This window comes from Manis pentadactyla, chromosome 4 (genome assembly GCF_030020395.1).
Source record: "Manis pentadactyla isolate mManPen7 chromosome 4, mManPen7.hap1, whole genome shotgun sequence".
NCBI lineage: Eukaryota > Metazoa > Chordata > Mammalia > Pholidota > Manidae > Manis > Manis pentadactyla.
The window spans coordinates 40,966,980-40,992,562 of NC_080022.1; the positions used below are offsets into that span (position 1 = coordinate 40,966,980).

Consider the following 25,583-nt stretch of genomic DNA (forward strand, 5'->3'; position numbering starts at 1 on the left):
CTGTCCCCTCTCCATCTGCAGTGGGGAGGCAGAAAAGGGCGACCATGACCCAGTGCTGAAATGGTCTGACAGCAAAATTCTTTCTCCACGGGATAGCAGGGGCATCTTCAACTATGAAAATCCTCCCTCCCTAACGCCCTCTAGTGGCTCCCCAGCACAATGAACTCCAAACTCCTCGCCCTGTTGTGGGCAACCTGCCTCCTGAATCCCATCAGGCACTGATCCTCAAGGACTCACCCACTTTTCTGCTCCTCAGACACACCTCACATTTTGACACGAGTTATCCTCACTGCTGCAAATATTCTGGGCATGTTGATTTTACTGTCCATCACAAGGCCTTATTTTAAGCCTTACACAGCATCTATTTCCAGGGTTTACTTACTTGCCTACTTGTTTAGTCTGCTCCCACTAGAACATGGTCTCCTGAGGACAGGGACTTGCCTGTCTGAAGGAATAGCATATCTGCAGCGCCTAGTACAATGCCTGGAACATGCTATATGCTCAACAGTGTTTGTTGAACGAATGAATGAGAGACGTGAGAGGCAAGCAGAGATGCTGGAGCCCTGAAAGCCCATGAGCCTGACTCAAGGGTGGGGTCAGAAAGCCCCTGTAAAATAGGATGCCTAAAGTGGAATCTTATGGGGTCAATGTCAGGAGTGGAGAATGGCAGTCCAGGCAGAGGCAACCCTGGGTACCCCACCAGGGTTGTGAGAGCACTACAAGGCCAGTCCGTGTTAATGGATGAGAGTGAGGGTCAGGGAGTGGTGGGAAACGGGTCTAGGCAGGTCATAGCCTCTCCCCTCCAGTGCTCTGAACTTTAGCCTCTAGGTGATAGAGAGCCATAGAAGAGTTTTAAAGCAGGAAAAGGACATATCTGGCTTGTGCTTTAGAAAAGACTAGTCTGAAGGATGCATGGAAAGGGGGAGACAGGAGGAACAGGGAAAGGTAGGGGCTGTTGCAATAATCCAAGGGAGAGATACCCAAGAAATAAAATCAGCAGGACTTGGAGACTGGGGTGGAGATGAGGGACAGAGGTGAGAGGAATGACTCCCAGATTCCTGGCTTGGGTAACTGGTGAATGACTATGCCATGCATTGAAATGGAGACACAGGAAGAGGAACAGGTTTTGGGGTGCAGATGTGAAGATTGATATAGGACATGATTTGAGGTGCGCACAGGACGGTCAGATGGAGGCATTAGAAGGGCAGCTGGATTGCCCTTCTCCAGGGAGTGGCAGGATCAACTTAAAACATATAAAGGAAAGGAATCGGGGGTCAAAGCTCGGAAGGGAGGTCAGGGCTGTCCCTCTCCCTTCTCATGGAACACATCTGAAGACACCAATCACCCAGAAGATGAGGACAACTGGGGGGAAGGGGACAGTGTGCCTGCCGTCACCTGTCGGGGCACACGGTGTGCCCCGTCTAGGCTCATGTGGAGCTGCGGAGGAACAGGTGCGTGAGCGGCATCTCGGAAGGAAACTGCCGCTGCGCAAACCAGACACCCAGCCCCTCGCAGGTGGCCCACACGTTGCGGCTCCCGAAGCCGGGCTCGGTGGAACCAGTTGGTCCTACCTTCTTCCCCAGGCCCAGCCCTGCTGGGGGCCCTAAGACGCGAGCAGCGGGCGCATGCGGCGCGAGAGGGCTGGACGCCCCTCCCCGGGCCCTCCGCCGTTCCCCGCGCCCGGCCCCCGCACACTGCTGGCTCCCGCTGTGTCCCCTCGGCAGTTCCCCAGTCGCCCCCCGCCTGGTCCGCGCCTGCCGCCGAGTCCCCGGCCTGCCTGGTACCTGCGGTCTCTTTTCCCGGAGGCCGCCCCCTTCCAGGCGGTCAGAAAGGCCATCGACGCTGGACGGACTCGGACTGGGGCGCGGGCGGCCCCTCGTGGCGGCGGCGGCGGTAGTGGCGGCTCAGGTGGTGGGCGGGACCCGCGGCTCCTCCCCGGCGCGGCCGGGCGCCTCCCTGCCCGACAAGGGCGTCGGCGTCCCGAGCAGAACTGGGGCCCCACGGCAAGCCGTCTCCCGTCCAGAGCTGTCGAGACCCACCATTACTCACGAGGAGAAACCTAGGCCCAGGACTGTCCGGGGTTGGTTCCAAGGCCATGCAGAGGGCCGGTAGCAGCGCCAGGACCTACCCCAGGCCTCTCCAGTCTAGAGCCCGTATTCTGCACCGACTGGCAATGCTGTCATCAGCGCTTCACCCTCCTAAGCACAGAACCTGCCCAGCCAGGGCTGCACCTGAATGGGGTCAGGGGCCTGCAGGGCACAGAGCAGGTGTGCCAGGGGCCAGGCAGGAGAGCAGGGTGGTAGGAAGGAGCTGCCTGGGCCTGCGAGTGGAGGCTACTGGCCAGGCAAGGCACTGGAACGTGACTGTTCACAGCCTTCTGGTTCTCCAGCCCTTGTGGGAAGTGTGGGACAGGAGAATGAGCCACAGACTGTCTCCAGAACAAACTTTCTTTGAAACACCATATTTCATCTTAGGTCATTTACAGGTAGACTGCTCAGCTCTGGAGCAAGGTGAGGCCGTTTGTGCAGTCCAGCAGGACGCCTTGGGAGGCTCAACTAAGGACAAGGAGCAGGGGAGCACCTTGAGGAGGTATTTGAGAAGCATCACTCCAGGTCCAGCATGGAGAATGGATTCAGGGGTCCTGGAGACTTTCCTCAGTGAGAGGGGATGGGAGTTGAACACAGGACAAGAGCAGGGTTATCTAAGGGACCATTTTTGTCTCCTCTTGGGCTGGGTCTGCAACCTAGGCATGTGTGCAACAAAAATCATGTGTCTAATAAATGGTGACTGATTCTGACAAGTCTGAGACATTATCATTGTGCCAAACCCTGAGCCAGGTATTTAACACAAATCCTCATTTAATTTCTTGTTGAATACTCACCTCCATTTTAGAATTGATGAAAAACCGAGGCTCAGAGGAGTTAACTGACTTCCCTGGGACCAAGCTATGGAGCCAGGTCCTACTCTCAGTCTGTCTGCCCATTTGGTGTGTCCCCTACCCTGCCCGTAGTCCACAGGGGGCCTGGCATGAAGTGCAAGGCCCAGGAAAAGCAGAGAGCAGACACCTCAAGGATTATCTGGACAGTTTCTCTCACCTTTCCTTGGTTGGCAGTAGAGAAAATACAACCTTTCCCCCTTTCTCTGAGCACTCATGTCATGATCCTGGCAGATCAACAAGGGCCTGAGAATGCTGCCTATCTGACCCCAAAGCTAGGGCTTCCCAATCTGGAAATTCTAGTTACAGTGCACCCAGGGACCAATCCTCTCAGCCCACAGAGCTCCACCCAGTTCGGCAACCCTGGGCACTGCAGATAAAAACTTCCTCCTAGACCCACAGGCACAAATTCTACAGGACCTCAAAAGCCTGGTCTCCTATAGGCCCAGTGGCCAGTCAAATCCCAAGTGGGATTAAAGTCCTGCTCAGCCTGAGCCCACAGCCAACACCACTTTCTCCAGCAAGCCTTCCTCTATCCCCGGAGGAGGGCTCTCTCCCTTTTCAGAGGTTACATTTTTATCTGTCTCTCTCACATTTAGCAATACATATTTTTTAATCCTTGTATTAGTCATCGATGACCATTATTAGTCTCACTCTTCAGATTTCTATCTGAAGGTAATGTTTCACATCTGTGCCTTCCATAGAGACTAGCATGATGGCTACACATAGTAGGTACTCAGTGTTGAGTAAGTGAAGAAAGAACTAGTATTTACCGTTTCTACTCAGTAGCAGACAGTGCTAAGGGCCTTTATATACACTACCTCAAATAGGGACAACTCTGTTTTGAGAATATTTGAGTCAGAAGTTTAGAAATATTCCCGAGATTAAATCAGGAATTGGGATATACAATCCTAGGGTTCTCAGACTTCAGGCTGGTTTCCTGTTCCTCTTTTTTTCATCTTCATCATCTTTTTCTTCACTGTCATCACCATCATTTGTTTACAACTATGTTAAGCATTATTCTAAACACTTTACATGTACCAACTCATTTCATCCTCAAAAAATCCAATCAGGTATGTCATTGTACTATCTCGATTTTTATAATTGAGAAAAGTGAGACAGAAGATTAAATAATTTGCAGAAGACAACAAAGGATAGTTAAGTGGCAGAGCTAGGACTCAACCCAAGCCACCAGACTCAAGTTTGTATCCAGTCTGCCTACCATACAAGCTCTTAGGACACATTTATGAATGACTTTCTCAAAGCTTATCTTACTTTGAATGTCATAACCACCCCAAGATAGAGCAGGTTTTATTCTTCCCCTTGCTCTGGAGTCAGACTGCCTGGGGTTAGAATTTTGGCATCACCACTTGATAGCTGTGTGTGACTTCAGGCAACTTACATATGCTCTCAGTGCTTCAGTTTTCTCATCTGTAAAATGGGGATAACAACAGCACATATCACAAGGGCTGTGAGGACTAAATGAGTTAATACAAACTAAACAGAATAGTGTTGGATATATAGTGTGTTATATGTTGTATGTTATGTGTTTATGTGTTGGGTTAAGAGATTTATTCAACACACAGCCAGCAAATGGTAGGCCAGAAACCTTCTCAGGAAGCTGTGATGAATCAGGGTTCTTTGAGAACATCAGTTCTTGTTTAGGGCCCAGGGTGCTGTGTTTGACCTCTTACTGCCACTTAGGCTTAAAGGGCTGCCTTTAAGGGCAGGTGTAGAGAAGGCAGCCCGGTGTGGTGGAAGAGCAAGTCTCCAAGCCAAGGCACTGGGGCTGGAACCTGGCTTGGTTTCTACTAGGTTGGGGAGTCTTGGCCAAGTCACTTCCATCTCTCTATACCTTGTTTCCTATCTAAGTGTTAGGAGGATTAAATAGGGTAATATGTATATTAAAAGCCTTACTGCCAGGCTCAGAGAAGTTCCTCAATAAGAGTCAGCTACTTTTCCTTTCCACAAAATAACTCCATCCTCTCAAGTTCTGACTCCTGAGGAAACAAGAGAGGCTGAAATTAAGCTCTTAGGTCTTGGGCATCTGAATACATTCTGTACACTTATTTGGTAGGGAAGAAAAAAATAAGTGGAGTATTTTTGCAAAGACACACATGACCTCCATGAGATAATCTTTTACATTATTAACCTACATACATACCATTAGGACCTACATTTCCTACTTGAAAAGAAACACTTAAAAAATCATTGCTTTCAAACATGTTATCTTGTGACCTGGTATATATTCAGTAACAAATTCTGCTTTATGATTTTTAAAATTCTGCTCATTAACATACTGAAAAATTTTTTAATGATGTGTCAGATTTGCTTCAAAGTAACATGAAGGGTGTGGGGAAAATCGAAGTTCCTATGGCCAGGATCCTCATCTGACCCTAAGCTACTTGATGATGTAATTGGCGTACTGTTAGGCTAATGCCTCCACAACTGTAGGCAATGAGCTATTATTGATTAATTCACTATATAAAGAGCTCCGCCCAGTACTCTGGGCAGAGACAGAGACAGAGGTGGATTAAGACCTGCAGACTGCTGGATGCAGACTTAATTCTAGTGCTCAACCTACCACTGTGAGAATAAAGCTGGGTATAAACCCTTTTACCCCAAGAACATTCCATTGCCATTTCCTGGTCTCATGGAACCCCTAGTGAACTTGCCTGGGGCTGAAACCCTCAGGCAAGACATGGGGAAGTGGGTAGGAATATAGATAAGTTAAACTAGATATAAATCAGTAATTATTGAAGTTGCTTATTGGTATATGGGCATTCATTCTAATATACTACTCTGTTTACTTTTTTTTCCATGCTACCCTATTCACAAAAACTGGTTTTACGACCCCACTAATGTATTACAACCTGCTGTTCTTTGAAAAACATCAAATTAGAAAGCAAAACTATGCACATTTCAAAAGGATTCCATACTTCACAGATAAGATGTACCTTTATTTCCTTCAAGTAGCATTTTCTCAAGGTTTAAAGGGAAAAGGCCAGATTACGTGTTCAAACCGTTACTGATTAAATACCAACCAGAAGTTAAGATTAAAAAGGAAAAGCCTTCTAAGGGGTTAGGATTTAACCTGAGTATGATGGCCATCAGTGCCATAATTTACTGTGGGATAGCAGCAGATTTCGAATCTAGAATAATCTGACTGCAGCATGGAGGATGGTTTGGAAGCAGAGAGAAAAACAGATCGGTGTTAAGATTAGGAGGCTTTGCTAAAGGCCTAGAAGAGAGATGGGAAGGCCTGCTGGGCAGTGACACTGGGGATGGGGACGGCAGATTTGAGAGAGATTTAAAAGGCAGAATTTTTAGGACATGTTGATGGTTTGGAGGATGGTTCAGGGGGGCCTGGCACATATTTACTCAATAAATATAACCAATGAAAAGGCAGAATTAGAGCCCAGGGGCTGAGATGCTTCACTAAGAACTCAGAAATTGGGAGAAGTCAGCCTCACAAGTTAAAGTCCCCATACAATGGGTGAAAGCAAAAACATGCAAAGTCACCCCAAAGAGATATTATAGCTACCAAACCAGACTGTAACCTGATTAAACATATTAATCTAAAAAACATGTTCATCAGAGGGGCCCAGGCAACCCTGGCTACAGAGAGAGAGAGAGAGGACCTTTGGAGGCAGGAGGCATTCAGGAACTGGAAAGGGAGGAGTCTTGGTTCAATCAATTGTGGGCATTCCAAGTCCTATGGCAATTTTTACTAGAAACTGATGCTCTGGTCTCTACGTCAGTCCCTGTGAACTTGCTCATTAGGAACTCAGTCTCTGTTTTACCGATGAAACTCAGGTTTTAAACTTGAAGCTCAGACCTTGGTCTATTCACTAAAGTAATGAATACCACTTAAGTGAGGCCTCCCGGCAGTAAGAGATACACTATAGATCCATGAATCACAAGTATTTTAATGTAAGTTTTTTTTTTTTCAGCAGAGCAGAGTAACTGAGCATGGATTCTAGAGCCAGACTGCCTGAATCCTAGCTCTGGCACTTTTAAACTCTGTGGCCTTGGGCAAGTTATTTACTAGCCTTTCTTCTGTAAACTGGGAGTAACAGCACCTAACTTAAAGGATTGTTACAGAGATTAAAATAAATCAGTATATATAACGTGTTATAAATAGTACTGGCACACAGTAATCACTGCCTGTTAGCTTACAATTACTATTTTTTAAAACTCTTTCCACAAGAAAGATTGCAGGCACTTTACACTATGAAGCAGAATCCACAGGTCAAGTATAGAATGACAGGGTGCAACAGCATTGCAAACTAACCGAGTGAAGAACAGAGACGTGGAAGTTAGCCTCTACTCCATTGGCTCTCACAGTGAGGTCTATAGGCCAGCAACTTTAGCATCATCTGGGAACTTGTTCGAAATTCAAATTCTTGGGTCCCACTCTAGACCTACTGAAATCAGAAACTCTGGAGAGCAGGATTTTTAAGCAACCTTCTAGGTGATCCTGATGTTTGCTAATGTCTGCAATCCACTCCTTTTCCCTTACCACCTACATCCATCAGACTCTAAGGCCTGTTAATTATCCTACCTTGGTCCCCTTCTCCCAGGCCTCAGCCACAGCCACATCTAAGCCGCACCATCTCACCCGAATGCCTCCAGCAGCCTTCACCTGCTCTCCCTGTCGTTCCCACTTTCCTCCTGAAGCACTCCTCCACCACAAGTGAGATCTGTCTTACACACAAACACAGCCATCTCATTCTTTGGCCGACAGCCCTAAAGTCTAGTCCCAACAAACTACTTCAGTCCTCGCTGCTTACCTGCGCACTATACAGCATCCTAACCCCTTGTCTTCCACGTACTTGTGGCCTCTCCCTAGAATGCCCCGTACCTTTGTGTGGCAAACTCTTCAAAATCTACTCTTCGCCTATCTTATTGTGGATTCCTTCCAGAGCGCTGCTAGCACTGATAGATTATTTTTCATTTTTGCTATCTTTGTGGTTTTATAATCTGCTTTTCTTTAATAAAAGCAAAGTTGCCATTGCCCTTATATACGTATTTATCACTTAAGATAATATTAATAACTAACAATGGTTGAGTGCTTGCATGTGTCAGAAACTACTCTAAATCTTGTTAAGGATTAAACAGAATGAGATGAAAAATGTTTTATAAGATGCCATGTGCAGTATGCTTGAAACCAATATAAGATTATATATCAATAATACTTCAGTTAAAAAGCAAAAGGAAAAAAAGATGCCACGTGCTATGTAGGAAGTCTATTTCATTAATCTGCAAGAGCAGAGACTACATGGATTATTCTATTTATCATATTTCTTCTCTGGCTTCTCACCTTGAACAGGAATAGAGACTGGTGGTTAAAACTCTGGGGCCAGTTACTTGGATTCAAATTACAGCTCTGCCACTTACTGGCTGTATGACAACTGTAGCTGTGTAATTATGGCACTTCTACTGTAAAATGGAGACAATAATAGTATCTATAAATCCAGGGTAAAAGTTGTGAGGATTAAATGAATTACTATATGTAAAGCATTAAGGATCCTGCCTGGAGTTTAATACATGTTTCCTATTTATCATGACCTGTTCCTAGCATTTCATATAAACAGTTTTTTTTCACACAATGAGACATAGCAAGGCAAACTAGAAAGAGGATCGTGTTTTAGAAACCAAGAGACCAGAGTTCAATTACTGGCTCATCCACTTATTGATGGCTGATTCACTTATTGATCCACTCATCCGCTGTATGATCTGAAGTACATTATTTTGACTTGTTTGAGCCTCAGTCTCCCCATTTCTAAAACAGTAATAGTACTACTTAGGGTTGTTGTGAAGATTAAACAAGAACACACAGTGTTTAATATGGTGCTTCACACATAATGTGCAGTCACTATTTTCATTATTAATAATAAAATTGCTGAATTTGTTTAATTAAAACAACTATTAAAACACTGTCAAAGTCAAATCCTTCAAAACAATCCTGTAAGTTTGGTATTAAGTTCATTAAATGAGGAAAATGCTCAGGGAGGCTAATGTTCACAGTCATCTTTCTCAAAGATGGCAGACTAGGGATTCAATTCCAGGACTGCATGATTTTTTTAAACCACAGTGCTCTCCTGGAGTCCATGTCACAAATCCTTATTCAACAAATACATACAGAGCCCCCTATGTTTTAGGCACTGTCTCTAAGCATGCACATTTCCTGTCTTTCACAAAAACAGGACCTGAAACTAAAAATAACAGTTAACATATACTGAGTATTTATTCTACACCAGGTACTATCTCAGGCACTTTACACATACTAATCTATGCTGACTGCATACCTGCTCCACCTTAGACACAGCATGGACATAACAGACAACCATGCAAAACTCTATTTAAATAGGATGTACAGACAGACAGTATGCGTTACTATTACTGAAAGTTTATTGTTCTCATAATTACCGGCTACAATTTAGGAGTTTGAAACATAAGAGAAAAGCTATAAAGAAAGCCCAAAAAACCCTGAATAAGTATATAGAAGATGGTTAAATTTGACTAAGTAGTGCCACTTAGCTCTCAGGAATACTCATCTGTCCTTTCCAAGCACAGGCTCTGGAGCCAGAGTCAACAATGCAGAATATAATCACAAACAATTCTACAACACTCACCCTACACAAGTGAGCATGGATATATATGTATTTATATAATATAGACATACTTTTATATTGGTCCACTGAGTGTACATATTTTAACAAAAGATAAGAATCTATGTAATCCAGTTCAACATATATAAGATTGGGGTATGCTTATTACATTGAAAGTCGGTGTTTATAAGTTACAGATTTTTAATATTTTTAGAATTTTTTTAATTAAAAAAAGAAAACTTTAAAAGCATTTCCAACATCCACTCATTTTCCCAGTGCAAAAGAAAGTTGTTCAAGTCAACTTACCTTTTTCCTGATGTATAAGGGGAAGAAAAAAAAACCCAAAAAACACTATTTATCACAACTCCCACTACCTTCTCCATCAACTTTTGCAGTATATCCTTAGGTCACTGGATTAGTTTATCAAAATGAAAGCCTTATGGTTATTATTCAGCCTTTGCTTCACATGTATGACTTTTATGCTGAAATGTTTCAATTTATAAAAGTAGAAAAAAGTTAGCAGTGCAAGAAAGTGGTTTAAGTTTGTTTTAAACTGTAGCAGTCCAATTGTGTGTGGAGGGGGGAAAAAGCACCATTTCAAGATGAAATGAATTAGATATTTTGGAATTTATTCATAGGCTAGGCAATAAATTACTTTGATTAACATAGATCAATACCAGCTTGACTTGGTGACCATAGACTTTTAATTAGTTATAGGTGTATTTTTCTTTATCTTGATATTTAGTACATTATCTAAGTCAGTAACTGATGTTTAAAAAAAATTAAGATTACAGTTTATAGCCTGCTTCACAGTCTATTTCAAACTGTCTGCTGGGTCAGTTTTATAGGAGACAGGCTTTCAATACATGAAGAGCTTTGACAATTTAGCACGTCTCTCCCCTCCTAATTAAAAAGACAAGATTTTTTTTTGCTAACCTGCCAATTTTATAGGTGAAAAATATCAACAGAAAAAACTATTTTAAACCATAAAGATGGATAAAAAGCAGTAATATGATTTAATACATGTCATTTTTTTTCAGTTATATTCAGTGGAAGTTTTACATTTCAAGTAATTGAGCTTTCATTAAAGAAAACAAGGAAAAAAATACATATACAAAAAATTGAAGTACCTTCCAGTTCTAGCTCATAAAAGTTTCTTCTGCAAAAGTACCAAAAAAAAAAAAAAAAAACCAAACACCCGAAAACCTACCATGAACTAAAGGCAAAATACCTTGGCTGCCATGTTAAGATTTTTGCTTACTTTATACTGATAGGTATATTTTAGATGATAAATTTTCTCCACTGTCTCACACTTAAAATTATGGAGAGGTATCTATTTATCTAAAATTCTTTAAATCCAAAAAAAGGTTTTTTTTAAATATTCTTCACACATGATGCTTTAATATTTTTATTTAGGAAAAGATTGAGTCTGAAGCTATGATGGGTCAGTCTAAAGCATCCCTTTCTCAATAATGGAGTCAATTTGTGCAAAATATTTTACCTTGTCTATAAAAAACAAACTGAACAGTATTTTGATTATAAGGAAGTACAAACATGCACTTTAGCCAATTTTGCACTTCCATAGAAGAAATAGGATGTTCTTTCCACTCTCCTTCCTCAAACATCCAAATCACAGAAGAATTCTGCTGCAAACTTTAAGAACCCCACTGGCCATCATCGGAGTAACTACAGGATAAGGGTAGCATGGGGTGAGCCTATCTCTCTATATTCTGGAAGGCAGAAGCTTGGGTGCTCTAGCTTTACATGTGAAAGCAGCACAGGCAGGCAAAAGCTCACAGTAATGCACACCAGAACAGGGGCCTAGGTGATGTTGTCTGACTGGGTCCTGCTTTTAAGGGGGCCGAGGTGGTGGGGGGGGCAAAAAAGACAAATCTGAAATAGAGTAAAAAAGAACTTTTGTCACATTTACAGGAATCTCAAACCTTTTATATTCCCATGCTCATAGGTAGTTTTGATACACATTGTAAATAGTTTCAGTATTCAGGAAGAAGAGTATTGTATGGTTGACAAAAGACAGGATAATTGTCTTCATGCTTCTGATATCTCAGATTTGCTGAGTGCAATAGCCAGTTCTAAGTCTTCTTGCTCTTGCTGATTCAGTCGGGCAAGCCTCTGCTCTTCCTCTCTCTCACTTTCCCTCTTGGCCCATTCAATCATATCTTCTTCAGAGGGATACTGCCATTTAAAAGACAAATGAACAAATGAAAAAATTCATGAGTAAAACAAAAATAAAAGGAAAAACAGTTTTTACAAAGGACATTACTACTGGTTTCATGAAGAACTCTGGGAATAGTCATATATATTACTCGCTCAATTTTTTTCCCAAAAACATGTTTAGCTTTACCAGTTATTAAATGTGGTTTAATTTAAAAAATAAATGCAAGCTCTATAACATCTTACTACACTGATGGACAGTGACTGCAATGGGGTTATGGAGGGACTAGATAATATGGGTGAATGTTGAAACCACATTGTGGCTCATGTGAAACCTTTATAAGATTGTATATCAACAATACCTTAATTAATAAATAAACAAACAAATAAATAAATGCAGTCTACAGATAGAAAGTCTATAAAACATTAAAACATCATTAAAAAAAGTAGAAATGGTTAAGGTGAATTACACTTAAAAATAGGAGAGTATTATATTAGCCTTTTTACCTAATGCAAAATGTTTACTACTGCAACTTTAGTGAGTATCCTTGCATGATAAATCATTTTAACTTAATCCCACTGGTGAGGTCCTACCTTATCTTAGCCCTTAGTTCTTCAGAGAAGAACTATGAAGCCAAGAATATACTGATTCTTCTATACATAACATAAGAGTACCGGGTATACTAAACAAGATGTGGACCAAATCACTTTTTAAATGCATTATAGAGACTTTGGCAGGTACTGAGAACTTTCTGATCCAGTCTAAATAAAACCTTAACACAGGTAATTATTAGGTCAGGCAACTATTTGTATCCACCCCAAACAGCAACTTTGGAAGATACTAAATAAAAGAATTCTACTTGGTTTCATGTCTTGTCATATAGAGGAATACTGTAATAAGATGAATACCACAACAGGATGAAATGACAGAAAGTGTCAGGTTTTCTGAAAATCATAGTTTTTTACTAGGGAATTAGAGAGCCTTTGAAACTTAACAAATCTTTCATAATGAGAAAAGGAAGTCATTTTTAGTATGAGCTGTTTTATATTATATTAAAAATTTGAAGTATGAAATAAGCAAAAGCCCCAGCTATTGTTCGAGACTCATTACAACCAGGTTTTGGCTTGCTGAAATCATGCTGAAGATATTTAATGCCACAAACTGCCAGAAGGTTATTTTATATTAAGAGGATAATAAGGTCCTAAAAGAGTAATTCTGGACTCTGTGCTTGAAACAAATTCCATCTAACAGAAGTTAAGTTAGTATAGTTTTGCCACTCCATTTTCCACCATTTAAAATATTGACTCCTATTCTGTTCCTTCACATTCAGAAGAAGCCACTGAAACTTCGAGTGCAGATTCAAAAGCTGAGTAGCTCTGTCTAATTCTGTCTGCCTTAGGTACATGCAGACTCCTGCCTCTCTCCTGTGTAGCTACAGATGGCTGCTGGGGTAAAGTGACTGGCTGAGTGATCTAATGCTACACTGAGGGAGACATTAGTTTTCTAGGGGTCACCTGAACACTAGATTTCCTATTTCCAAAAACATCTCAAGGGCTCATGGTGACAGGTAAAGAAATATTCCATAGACAATGATAATGTAGGCCATTGTCTGAAAGAAGTTGTCCTGGAAAACGAAACTGTTAGCTACTCTAAAAATTTTATTAAAAAAAAAAAGCCTTGTTTTTATCTGAATAATGACAGACTATATGGCACTGCTTTAGTGATGCCCTCATAGGTGGTTACCCTGTTCTTCCATTTTATTACTCTTCTGCTTATTTTTATTTGAGTCTGGTCTGGGAGAATGAAGAATGAATACAGAAGGCTAGTGAATTAGAGCCCTCCCAATAATTAGAGCTGTTTAGCTCTTGACAATCTTATTTATTTCATAAAACTGACATTTACATTTTAAGAACACTACTAGATAAAACCAGAGTTTTACTTTCTAGTCAAAGAATTCCTGGCCCTAGCCTCTCATATAATAATTGCTGACTGGTCACCAGAAATCATCAAAGCTTTATACACAAACACACATTCACAGTTACAAATACACAAGCTCATTATTGGCATTATTCATCCAGTGCACAGACAGCAGATGACTCTCTAATAGCTCACCATCAATTATAAATTGCAAACTAATAACTGGCAGGATTTTATTGATATTGTTTCCCAAGACTAAGAGGCAGGCTTGTAAAACAACTGGTATCTATCACAAGAACTTTTAAAATCATTTGTGCAATGGAATAATTTTGGAACCATCAAAACAGAATCAAACAGAGATTTTGGTTGGGGGAAGAATAATGGTCATTTTTAGTATGTTGGTAAATTTAGTTGAAATGAGCAAATTTGGCAGACTCCAAAGTAATCTCTGAAAACTCTTCAAATTGTAAATGGAAAGATATTCCCCCAAACAGCCCATTCACAGTACTTACAGCACTGAAGTTAGCAAAATTGCTTGGGTCAGCCTCTTTACTGGTAGTGGTAGTAGTAGAAGTAGAAGTGAATGGATCACAAAACATATCAGGATCTTTTTCTTTGGGGCTATCATTGTCAGGGAAAGGCTGAAATGGATCATTCAGTTTAAAGGGATCAGAAGCCTCCAATTTGTTGATGGGTCTTTTCCCTGGATCAAAATCATTACAATTAACTCAACCAGCAAATATGGCAAACACAAACACACAAGCACATGAACACAGGAAGCATTAAAGAACTGGGGGTAGGTGAGTGCCTAAAACACATTCTTAATACTGTCTTACATGGCCACACCAAGAGTCTGCCCTCAAATTTTTCACACACAACCTCTCAAATGCATTCCAGCTCTATGTAGCTAAATGAAAACACAGCAAAGGGGAAAGGAGGCGATGGGCCAGGAATCACATTTTTGCCCAGAGAATAAACCCTTTCTTCCCCAAAGCAGCATGTTCCCAAGAAGAGAGAGAGGAAAGGATAAAACAGGAGGAGAATAACAAAGAATAGAGACAGAAATGGCCTGTGCTGTTAAACCCTCACCTGTTACAGTTATTCACTAGTGGCAGTAAGGGCAAATGACCTTTGAAAAATACCAATATTCTTATGATTTTTCTCCAGATCTTTATACAACAACCGGGAGCATAACATTAAAAATTACCTTGGCAAGCCCCACTGACTTTTTGCCATCCACAATATTTCAAACTGAAGAACAAAGAGAATTTGAACCCCATGGCCTAAATCTTTATGGTTGCTGATTAACTAATCTTTGGCCAAACAATAGCATATGGTTGCTCATTAACTCATCACCATTTTCAAACAAGTTCTCTAATTTTAAAGTCATAAACTTAGTAGTTCTTGAAAAAGAACAACTACAGATGTTAAAATATCTTCATACATATTTTTTCCTAAAATGTGGTAAGCTGGTAATAAGTCATAACAGATTCTCTCCATCACTGTAGCAGCTTACAAAAGATGTCATATCTCATATTTCGATGGATCCTTCCAATAGTCCTGTGAAGGCAGGCAAAGTTGGAATTACTGCAACCATCTAACACGTCAGACAGGTGAGGCTCTGACACAGCAAATGACACACTCAAGATCACAGGGCTAGTCAGAGGAAACCAGAACCCAAATCTTTAAGCAACTAATCCAGTGCTCTCGAGCAAACCACACTTCTTTTCTTGATCTTTCTATAGTGATATATACTCACTTTGCTGAAGATTCTTAAATATATTTAAGTACATTCTTTCAGATTTTAAAAATAACTTCACTATTGGCATCACATAGGTGTAAAACTTAAATAAGCAAATTAGCTCTTATTTGTTTTTTAATATATATTGACAACCTTACCCTCTAGCCATGTATGTTACAGGCTACATTCCCTTAAAAGCATAGAAACCACATGATTTGTTTACCTGATTTTTCAACAGATAATTGAGTATTAACAATTGTATATGTAATTCTTTAAGTCAAAGAAGAAAAAAAGAATCTGCCTAAGAAATACCATAGGGAGATTATTATGAAATGGCAAGAATAATAATCTACAACTACTGTGGCTGAAAATTTACCAATGAAAGATATATGATTAAAACAACAATGTACCAGATGTATCCTCTCACATAACAGCCTAGCAGCATTACAACTATGCAGAAGATTTGCCTTTTTGGCCACTTCTCATGAACCTTATTATCTTCATTAAAAACAAAACAAAAAAACTTTCCTCTGTATAGTGCTAAAAACAAACATATAAAAATAAATAAAAATATTAAGAATTCATTCTTAGGCAAAAAAAATTACATTTCTAAAGTTAAGGAGTCTCCTATCACATGAGGTAAAATTATATTTTCCTTAAAGAAAAAGAATACTTTCTTTTAAATCACCATATTGCTGAATTCTGGGTACCAAAGAGACCATAATTTTCACATTAAAGGATTTAAGGAAGACTTCACATTTGGCTGCAAAGAAAGGGGACTTCAACTTAATCTTCTCATACAGATATTAATTAAAACACTGACATGCAGGAAACTTGTTCAAATGGTCATCAGTAAGCTTCCAAAAAGCAACAAATTTCATCAATACTTTCATTTTTCCCTTTACTGCCTTTCTAAAATGATTTGAAAATAAATTAGCTCTTAAAAAATTTAACATAAAATAAATAAATAAGCTCTTGCCAGAAAAGTAGTTTATGACAGTTACATATGCTAGCTTCTTAAGCACATATCTGTAATTCTCTAGTTTTACATTTACAGAAAAAATACAATTCTGTATTTTCACAAAAAATAGGTCAGAACAGGTGACAGCAGCAGGCTTCTGCCATGTTTTTTCATTTGTTTAAGGCCCTTTATATAAGTTTATAAATAAGATCTACACAATATTTTCAGCAAAAGAAAAATCATCTAGTGGATTTAGGCAAGATTCCAGCTTTCATACCTGGTGGGGGGGGACAGGGTCTTGTAGGTGTTCCAGTCTTTGGTGGCAGTGCTGGGGGCATATCTTCACTTTTGACTGTTGTTTCCTCAAGCACATTTTTTGTAAAGACCACATTGCTGACAGAACTCGATGAGGCTGAACTAAAAGGATCTTCATTGTTGACCTTTGTTGGAAAAGAAATGTTGATACATGGTTATGTATATTATATTCACCAAACCACATATGCTCATGTAGCATTTGGAAGAATGATCTTCAGTATTATGTGACTTTATCGCAAAGCGGAAAGCACTGACATTTTAGTCTTTGCATTCATCAGAGCCAAAAGGAAGAAATTTTTTTTTAATTGTTTTTTTTTGAGTAGTGATTTTAACATCACTACTTACCAAGAACAACAGAACATACCAAAACAAGACAACTCTGGACTAAAGCTTTGTCAAGCTTCAGGCACTAAAAAACCACCTGAGGTCCATTTCAAAGGGACTGTATGTCTTTCCTCAAATGAGTATCTCATCCAAATGATAATCAAAGAAAAAATACTTTTTTTAAATTCCACACTCGCCAATGCACTTAAATATAGGAAAGATGTAATACTAATGCCAAGGAAAGTGGCATCTTGAAAAACATTAAAGACAATTTGAAAGTTTATTTTTTAAAGCAAACTGATCCCATGGAATGATAAATCCTCCCTTTCTAATATGTGGAATAAGGCAAGAGTCACTTTTCTATAATGAATCAAATGATTTTAGATCTATTTAGGCCAATGTTTCTCTATAGTAGCACTACTGACATTTTGGCTTGGACAGAATTCTGTGTCGTGGGGAAGTGGACAGTAGGATGGTTGATTTTATCCCTGGTCTCTGTCCACTAAATATGAATAGCCCCCTTCCCCAGTTGTGACAACCAAAAATGTCTCTAGACACTGCTAAATGTTTCCTGGGGGTGGGGAAGAGGGGAAATAACACCCAGTTGAGAACAAATGATACAGACATTTTGACATATACTCTAATTTACTCTTTGGGCCTGAACCAATTGAACTACACTGGAAAATAGATAGTGAGCATATAATGCTGGACTATGTATGTGAATTGTCTTAATATTGACTCTAATGGCCTCAGAACATAAAACCAAATAACCAGTGTGGAGAGGATGGAATGAATGCCCAGCTTTTACAGCTATTGACCCAGACTGTCAACAGGGAAAAAATGTAGTTCAATTGGAAGAAACATGTTTAAAAAGGCATTAGACTCTCAAAAAGAAGTTGTTGGACAAACTTATCAGAAAATAAGTACCATCACCATTGTCTTTATGTATAAAAATATGTCTACTTTAATTACATGTTCTCTTTCATTTCTGTCTGAAATTAAGAGTTGCTGTGACTTACTGAAATCAAGATGCAGTGTCTGTGAGGATTAAATGACTGAAAGGAAGGATTGCCCCTGTGGTAGAGACAGTGTATTTTATCCCCCTGCTAACCACTGCAGATTACCTTTGACAATGTGCTGAAGTCAGCAAATCCATCTTCAAATGATTCACTTCCAAAAACAGAAGCAAAGGGGTCTGTGGCTAAAATGAATAAAGAAAATCAATGCAGAAAGGCAGAAAGACATCAAATTTCACATCCTCTTTTGGTTGATAACATCCAGACAGATGGAAAATATCTAATCTCAAGTATGAGTTCTTGAATTTATGGCTCAAGTCTACAAAGACAGTAAGCAAATTGATATTCCTAGAACATGTATTTCTTTGTATAAATCAACTGATGAATGACTTAAGATCAAAAACAGGTAAACTCTATATAAAATGTTTAAGGCTTTGAAACACATATTGCTCCCATGCAATTAAACTATTTGTAATAAAGACATCAAGAAGTAAAAAAGGATGGGCTCCATTATTTTCACATTCCACACTCATCTTTTAAGGCCCACTTTAAATGTTACCTCATCCACAAAGCCTGGAATAACCTAGATGTCCTTAATTCCCACAGCAAGATGTGATTTCTTCCTTCTTTGTGGCACTGCTGCATTTTAGTTTGTACTGTGGTTATCTGTGATTGGTATATTACTCTTATTAAACTGTAAGGTCCTTAAAAACAGGGAATAAGTTTTATCCAAAATAAAAAAACATTTGTTGACTATATGCCAAATCTAATTCAGCTGCTACCCACCAGAAGCTCACAGTCTAGAGAGAGACATGCAAATAAACAATAATAAACAATTTAAATGAGCTATTGGAGAGGTATGAAAAATCTTTAGTGGAGTCACTACTGAGAGAATCAGAAAATCAGAAAAAGAAGCCATTACATTTAAACTAGGTAAATAAGGAATGGGGTTTGCCAAATAGATGGAAGTGGGGGAAAGAATGCTATTCCAGGCAGAAGGAACAGTAGTAGCAAAAGCCATTGTGTAATCACTGACCCACAGGCATGAGAAGTTATCTGTTCCATCATAATGCATAGACTAACGCTTTTGCCTGGAATGAACAGATCTATTTTGAGAAAGGCTTCACCATTCAGGCATAATAGCTATGAATAAAGTCAAAGAAAGTTTATAGGAATTGTTGCTTGATATAGGAAAGCAGAAAGAAACAAAGAAAAGAGAATTGCAAAACAAAGGGTAAGACAATCCAAAATATATAAAGAACTCACATACCTGAACACCAATAAAGCAAATAACCCTATTAAAAAATGGGCAGAGGATATGAACAGACAATTCTCCAAAGAAGAAATTCATATGGCCAACAGGCACATGAAAAGATGCTCCACATCGCTAATTATCAGGGAAATGCAAATTAAAACCACAATGAGATATTACCTCACACCACTTAGGATGGCCAACATAGAAAAGACTAGGAACAACAAATGCTGACAAGAATGTGGAGAATGGGGAACCCTCCTACACTGCTGGTGGGAATGTAAACTACTTCAACCATTGTGGAAAGCAGTATGGAGGTTCCTCAAAAAACTAAAAATAGAAATACCATTTGACCCAGGAAGTCCACTCCTAGGAATTTACCCTTAGAATACAAGTTCTCAGATTCAAAAAGACATATGCACCCCTATGTTTATCGCAGCCCTATTTACAATAGCCAAGATATGGAAGCAACCTAAGTGTCCATCAGTAGATGAATGGATAAAGAAGACGTAGTACATATATACAATGGAATACTATTCAGCCATAAGAAGAAAACAAATCCTACCATTTGCAACAACATGGATGGAGCTAGAGGGTATTATGCTCAGTGAAATAAGCCAGGCAGAGAAATACAAATACCAAATGATTTCCCTCATTTGTGAAGTATAACAACAGAGCAAAACTGAAGGAACAAAACAGCAGCAGACTCACAGACTCCAAGAAGAGACTAGTGGTTACCAAAGGGGAGGGCAGTTGGGGAGGGAGGGAGAAGGGGATTGAGGGGTATCATGATTAGTGCACATGGTGTGTAAGGGGTCATGGGGAAAACAGTGACTGCAATGGGGTATGGGGGGACGATAATTGGGTGAATGTAGTAACCACATTGTTTTTCATGTGAAACCTTCATAAGAATGTATATCAATGATACCTTAATTTTTAAAAAAGGGGGGTAGGATAGAGCAAGCAAAGAGGCACAGAGAAATTCTCCTTGTTTTAGCTCAGCTCTTCATCTTTGTATCATAATTGGTTTTAGAACAAAAGTGTGCCCAACCACCCACTGAATTGTGTAAAGTATGCCTTTACCTCTCAAAATGAGTATGCCATGGATGTAAACAAAAGAGGGGCAAGGAAGATACACATTATTTTTGTTTGCTTTGTCACCAAGACAGTCATGGGGTGAAGGAAGTAGGCAACCGGGGTGAGTGGAAGGAGAGAAAGTTAAGTCCTTTAAGGATATATCAACAAAATGAGTCTGAAGAGAATGTTCAAAGCCCAGAGTTATAGGAAATCCTGCAGCATTAGCTTTAAAAGGTGCTTTGTTATTACTACATTTCTGCGGAGTCCCAGAGCCTGGGGCCCAGCCTAACCATGGGTGCTGCTCCAGGCTTCCCCTTCTTCCTCCTCCTCTTCTTGATAGTCCTGGTGCCACAGCATCTGAGGTACAATCAGGGCACAGATGCTATCCTGATTAGTAGAGGGTGATGGGGGAAAAGGAGATGGACTCACTGTACCAGAGGGACTGAAAAACCTGCTTCATGCTTTCTCTCTGCCGTTGTCCCACAGCTTTTGCAAGAAGTCATAACACATGTGACAACAGTGTTAAGTCAGGTTTACCTGAAATATTGTGAAGTGTACACTGTGAAATAAATAAAAAACATTTGTGTATGAAGAATATGCTGCATGTAATTTACTAGAGTTTTTCTATACTTTATTCATCAAATAAATGACCAAACCAGCACTGGTCCAAACAGTGGGGAACGCATTGTGCAACAAAAGAGCACTTCTCCCCAAATTGAAATTAAGACTTTGACAAGAACTTTTTCAGATATCGATCATGGTTGATATGAAGCAGAGGCCTGTCTATAAACTGGAAGGACTCACTGAGAGTGTACCTGTTCAGATCATATGTAAGACACCTACTGAGGAGTTCCAGAATACGGGAAGAACTCAGCAAGTGGCTTTCTTCCTATTGATGCACACAGGAGCTACAGGCCAGTGCAATCAGGCTTTAAATGCAAATGTGACCTCATTAGCTCCCCTTTTCCCAAAAATAAAGGTAATGACCCGGTGGCTACTCCAGGAGTGCGGGTAACCGACACAGGTAGCGCAGAAGGACAAGGCATCCAGCAAGCAGGAAAGGACTTTCCTCTCCCAGCTGACACACCCACAACCTGCCTATAGCCACCACTATCACCATGAAAAGGCAGAAAAATTTAGTCCAGTCCAAAATAGTCCAGACAAGCCCTGAAAGAGGATCTGCAGAGATAGACCTAACCAATTTCCCTGAAAAAGAATTCAAAATAAAAATCATAAACATGCTGGTGGATCTGCAGAGAAATATGCAAGAGCTAAAAGAGCAAGTACAGAGGGAGACTACAGAAATAAAACAACCTCTGGAAGGACTTAAAAGCAGAATGGGTGGAATGCAAGAGGCCATTAATGGAATAGAAACCAGAGCACAGGGGCGCATAGAAGCTGATGTAGAGAGAGATAAAAGGATCTCCAGAAATGAAACAATACTAAGAGAACTGTGTGACCGATCCAAAAGGAACAATATCTGCATTGTAGGGGTACCAGAAGAAGAGAGAGAAAAAAGGATAGAAAGTGTCTTTGAAGAAATAATTGCTGAAAACTTCCCCAAACTGGGGGAGGAAATAGTTCTTTAGACCACGGAAGCACACAGAACTCCCAACAGAAGAGACCCACGGAGGACAACACCAAGACACATAATAATTAAAATGGCAAAGATCAAGGACAAGGACAGAGTATTAAAGGCAGCCAGAGAGAGAAAAATGGTCACCTCCAAAGGAAAACCCATCAGGCTATCATCACACCTCTCAACAGAAACCTTACAGGACAGAAGAGAATGGCATGATATATTTAATGCAATGAAACAGAAGGGCCTTGAACCAAGGATACTGTAAGCAGCACGATTATCATTTAAATATAAAAGAGGGATTAAACAATTCCCAGACAAGCAAAAGTTGAGGGAATTTGCCTCCCACAAACCACCTCTACAGAGTATCTTAGAGGGACTGCTCTAGATGGGAGCACTCCTAAAAAGAGCACAGAACAAAACACCCAACATATGAAGAATGGAGGAGGAGGAATAAGAAGGGAAAGAAATAAAGAATCATCAGACTGTGTCTATAATAGCTCAATAAGCAAGTTAAGTTAGACAGTAAGGTAGTAAAGAAGGTAACCACAGACTTAAAGCCTGCAATAGCAATAAGTACATATCTTTCAATAATCACCCTAAATGTAAATGGACTGAATGCACCAATCAAAAGACACAGAGTAATAGAATGGATAAAAAAGCAAGACCCATCTATATGCTGCTTACAAGAAACTCACCTCAAACCCAAAGACATGCAAGATTAAAAGTCAAGGGATGGAAAAAGATATTTCATGGAAACGACAGGGAGAAAAAAAGCAGGTGTTGCAGTACTAGTATCAGACAAAATAGACTTCAAAACAAAGAAAGTAACAAGATAAAGAGATAAAGAAAGATATTACATGATGAAGGGCTCATCCAACAAGAGGATATAACCATTATAAACATATATGCACCCAATACAGGAGCACCAATATATGTGAAACAAATACTAACAGAATTAAAGGAGGAAATAGAATGCAATGCATTCATTTTGGGAGACTTTAACACACCACTCACTCCAAAGGACAGATCCACCAGACAGAAAATAAGCCAGGACACAGAGGCACTGAACAGCACACTAGAACAGATGGACCTAATAGACATCTATAGAACTCTACATCCAAAAGCAACAGGATACACATTCTTCTCAAGTGCACATGGAACATTCTCCAGAATAGACCACATACTAGGCCACAAAAAGAGCCTCAGAAAATTCCAAAAGATTGAAATCCTACCAACCAACTTTTCAGACCACAAAGGCATAAAACTAGAAATAAATTGTACAAAGAAAGCAAAAAGGCTCACAAACACATGGAGGCTTAACAACATGCTCCTAAATAATCAAGGGATCAATAACCAAAATAAAATGGAGATCCAGCAATATATGGAAACAAATGACAACAACAACACAAAGCACCAACTTCTGTGGGACGCAGCGAAAGCAGTCTTAAGAGGAAAGTATACAGCAATCCAGGCATATTTAAAGAAGGAAGAACAATCCCAAATGAATAGTCTAACGTCACAATTATTGGAATTGGAAAAAGAAGAACAAATGAGGCCTAAAGTCAGCAGAAGGATGGACATAATAAAGATCAGAGAAGAAATAAATAAAATTGAAAAGAATAAAACAATAGAAAAAAATCAATGAAACCAAGAGCTGGTTCTTTGAGAAAATAAACAAAATAGATAAGCCTCTAGCCAGACGTATTAAGAGAAAAAGAGAATCAACACACATCAACAGAATCAGAAACGAGAAAGGAAATATCACGACGGACCCCACAGAAATACAAAGAATTATTAGAGAATACTATGAAAACCTATATGCTAACAAGCCGGGAAACCTAGGAGAAATGGACAACTTCCTAGAAAAATACAACCTTCCAAGACTGACCCAGAAAGAAACAGAAAATCTAAACAGACCAATTACCAGCAACGAAATTCAAGCAGTAATCAAAAAACTACCCAAGAACAAAACCCCCGGGCCAGATGGATTTACCTCGGAATTTTATCAGACATACAGGGAAGACATAATACCCATTCTCCTTAAAGTTTTCCAAAAAATAGAAGAGGAGGGGATACTCCCAAACTCATTCTATGAAGCTAACATCACCCTAATACCAAAACCAGGCAAAGACCCCACCAAAAAAGAAAACTATAGACCGATATCCCTGATGAACGTAGATGCAAAAATACTCAACAAAGTATTAGCAAACCAAATTCAAAAATACATCAAAAGGATCATACACCATAACCAAGTGGGATTCATCCCAGCGATGCAAGGATTGTACAACATTCGAAAACCCATCAACATCAACCACCACGTCAACAAAAAGGACAAAAACCACATGATCATCTCCATAGATGCTTAGATGCTGAAAAAGCATTCAACAAAATTCAACATCCATTCATGATAAAAACTTCAACAAAATGCATATAGAGGGCAAGTATCTCAACATAATATAGGCCATATATGATAAACCCACAGCTAAAATCATACTGAACAGCAAGAGGCTGAAAGCTTTTCCTCTGAGATTGGGAACAAGATAGGGATGCCCACTCTCCCTACTGTTATTCAACATAGTACTGGAGGTCCTAGTCATGGCAATTAGACAAAACAAAGAAATACAAGGAATCCAGATTGGTGAAGAAGTCAAACTGTCACTATTTGCAGATGACATGATATTGTACATAAAAAACCCTAAAGACTCCACTCCAAAACTACTAGAACTGATCTCAGAATACAGCAAAGTTGCAGGATACAAAATTAACACACAGAAATCTGTAGCTTTCCTATACATTAACAATGAACTAATAGAAAGAGAAATCAGGAAAACAATTCCATTCACAATAGCATCAAAAAGAATAAAATACTTAGGAATAAACCCAACCAAGGAAGTGAAAGACCTATACCCTGAAAACTATAAGACACTCTTAAGAGAAATCGAAGAGGTCACTAACAAATGGAAACTCATCCCATGCTCCTGGCTAGGAAGAATTAATATCGTTAAAATGGCCATCCTGCCCAAAGCAATATACAGATTTGATGCAATCCCTATCAAATTACCAACAGCATTCTTCAATGAACTGGAACAAATAGTTCAAAAATTCATATGGAACCATCAAAGACCCTGAATAGCCAATGCAATCCTGAGAAGGAAGAATAAAGTGGGGGGAATCTCGTTCCCCAACTTCAAGCTCTACTACAAAGCCACAGTAATCAAGACAATTTGGTACTGGCAGAAGAACAGAGCCACAGACCAGTGGAACAGAACAGAGACTCCAGACATTAACCCAAACAAATATGGCCAATTAATATACGATAAAGGAGCCATGGACATACAATGGGGAAATGAGTCTCTTCAACAGATGGTGCTGGCCAAACTGGACAGCTACATGTAAGAGAATCAAACTGGATCACTGTCTAACCCCATACACAAAAGTAAACTCCAAATGGATCAAAGACCTGAATGTAAGTCATGAAACCATAAAACTCTTAGAAAAAAACAGGCAAAAATCTCATGGACATAAACATGAGTGACTTCTTCATGAACATATCTCCCCGGGCAAGGGAAACAAAGGCAAAAATGAACAAGTGGGACTATATCAAGCTAGAAAGCTTCTATACAGCAAAGGACACAATCAATAGAACAAAAAGGTATCCTACAGTATGGGAGAA

General features: G+C 39.8%; 2 protein-coding genes across 10 annotated transcripts in view; both read right to left on the bottom strand.

Annotated features, from left to right (window-relative positions):
- TTC39A (tetratricopeptide repeat domain 39A) overlaps nucleotides 1–2,081 on the bottom strand; it is a 53,771-nt gene extending 51,690 nt beyond the window's left edge. The window contains exon 1 of one of the 6 annotated variants that reach the window (XM_057500200.1): nucleotides 1,785–1,955. In XM_057500200.1, the coding sequence (XP_057356183.1) occupies nucleotides 1,785–1,837 (53 nt within the window). In that variant the 5' untranslated portion in view covers nucleotides 1,838–1,955. Of the gene's footprint in view, nucleotides 1–1,784 lie in introns of all 6 variants that reach the window. The other 5 variants (XM_057500201.1, XM_036892906.2, XM_036892904.2 and 2 more) reach the window with 5 other exon arrangements.
- A 7,506-nt stretch (nucleotides 2,082–9,587) lies between these two features.
- EPS15 (epidermal growth factor receptor pathway substrate 15) overlaps nucleotides 9,588–25,583 on the bottom strand; it is a 161,210-nt gene continuing 145,214 nt past the window's right edge. For 3 of the 4 annotated variants that reach the window (XM_057500205.1, XM_057500204.1, XM_036892915.2), the window contains 4 exons: nucleotides 18,108–18,184; nucleotides 16,622–16,784; nucleotides 14,155–14,345; nucleotides 9,588–11,745 (listed from right to left, as the gene is read on the bottom strand). In XM_057500205.1, coding sequence (XP_057356188.1) covers nucleotides 11,599–11,745; nucleotides 14,155–14,345; nucleotides 16,622–16,784; nucleotides 18,108–18,184 — 578 coding nt within the window. In that variant the 3' untranslated portion in view covers nucleotides 9,588–11,598. The remainder of the gene's footprint in view (nucleotides 11,746–14,154; nucleotides 14,346–16,621; nucleotides 16,785–18,107; nucleotides 18,185–25,583) is intronic. The other variant, XM_057500206.1, reaches the window with a different exon arrangement.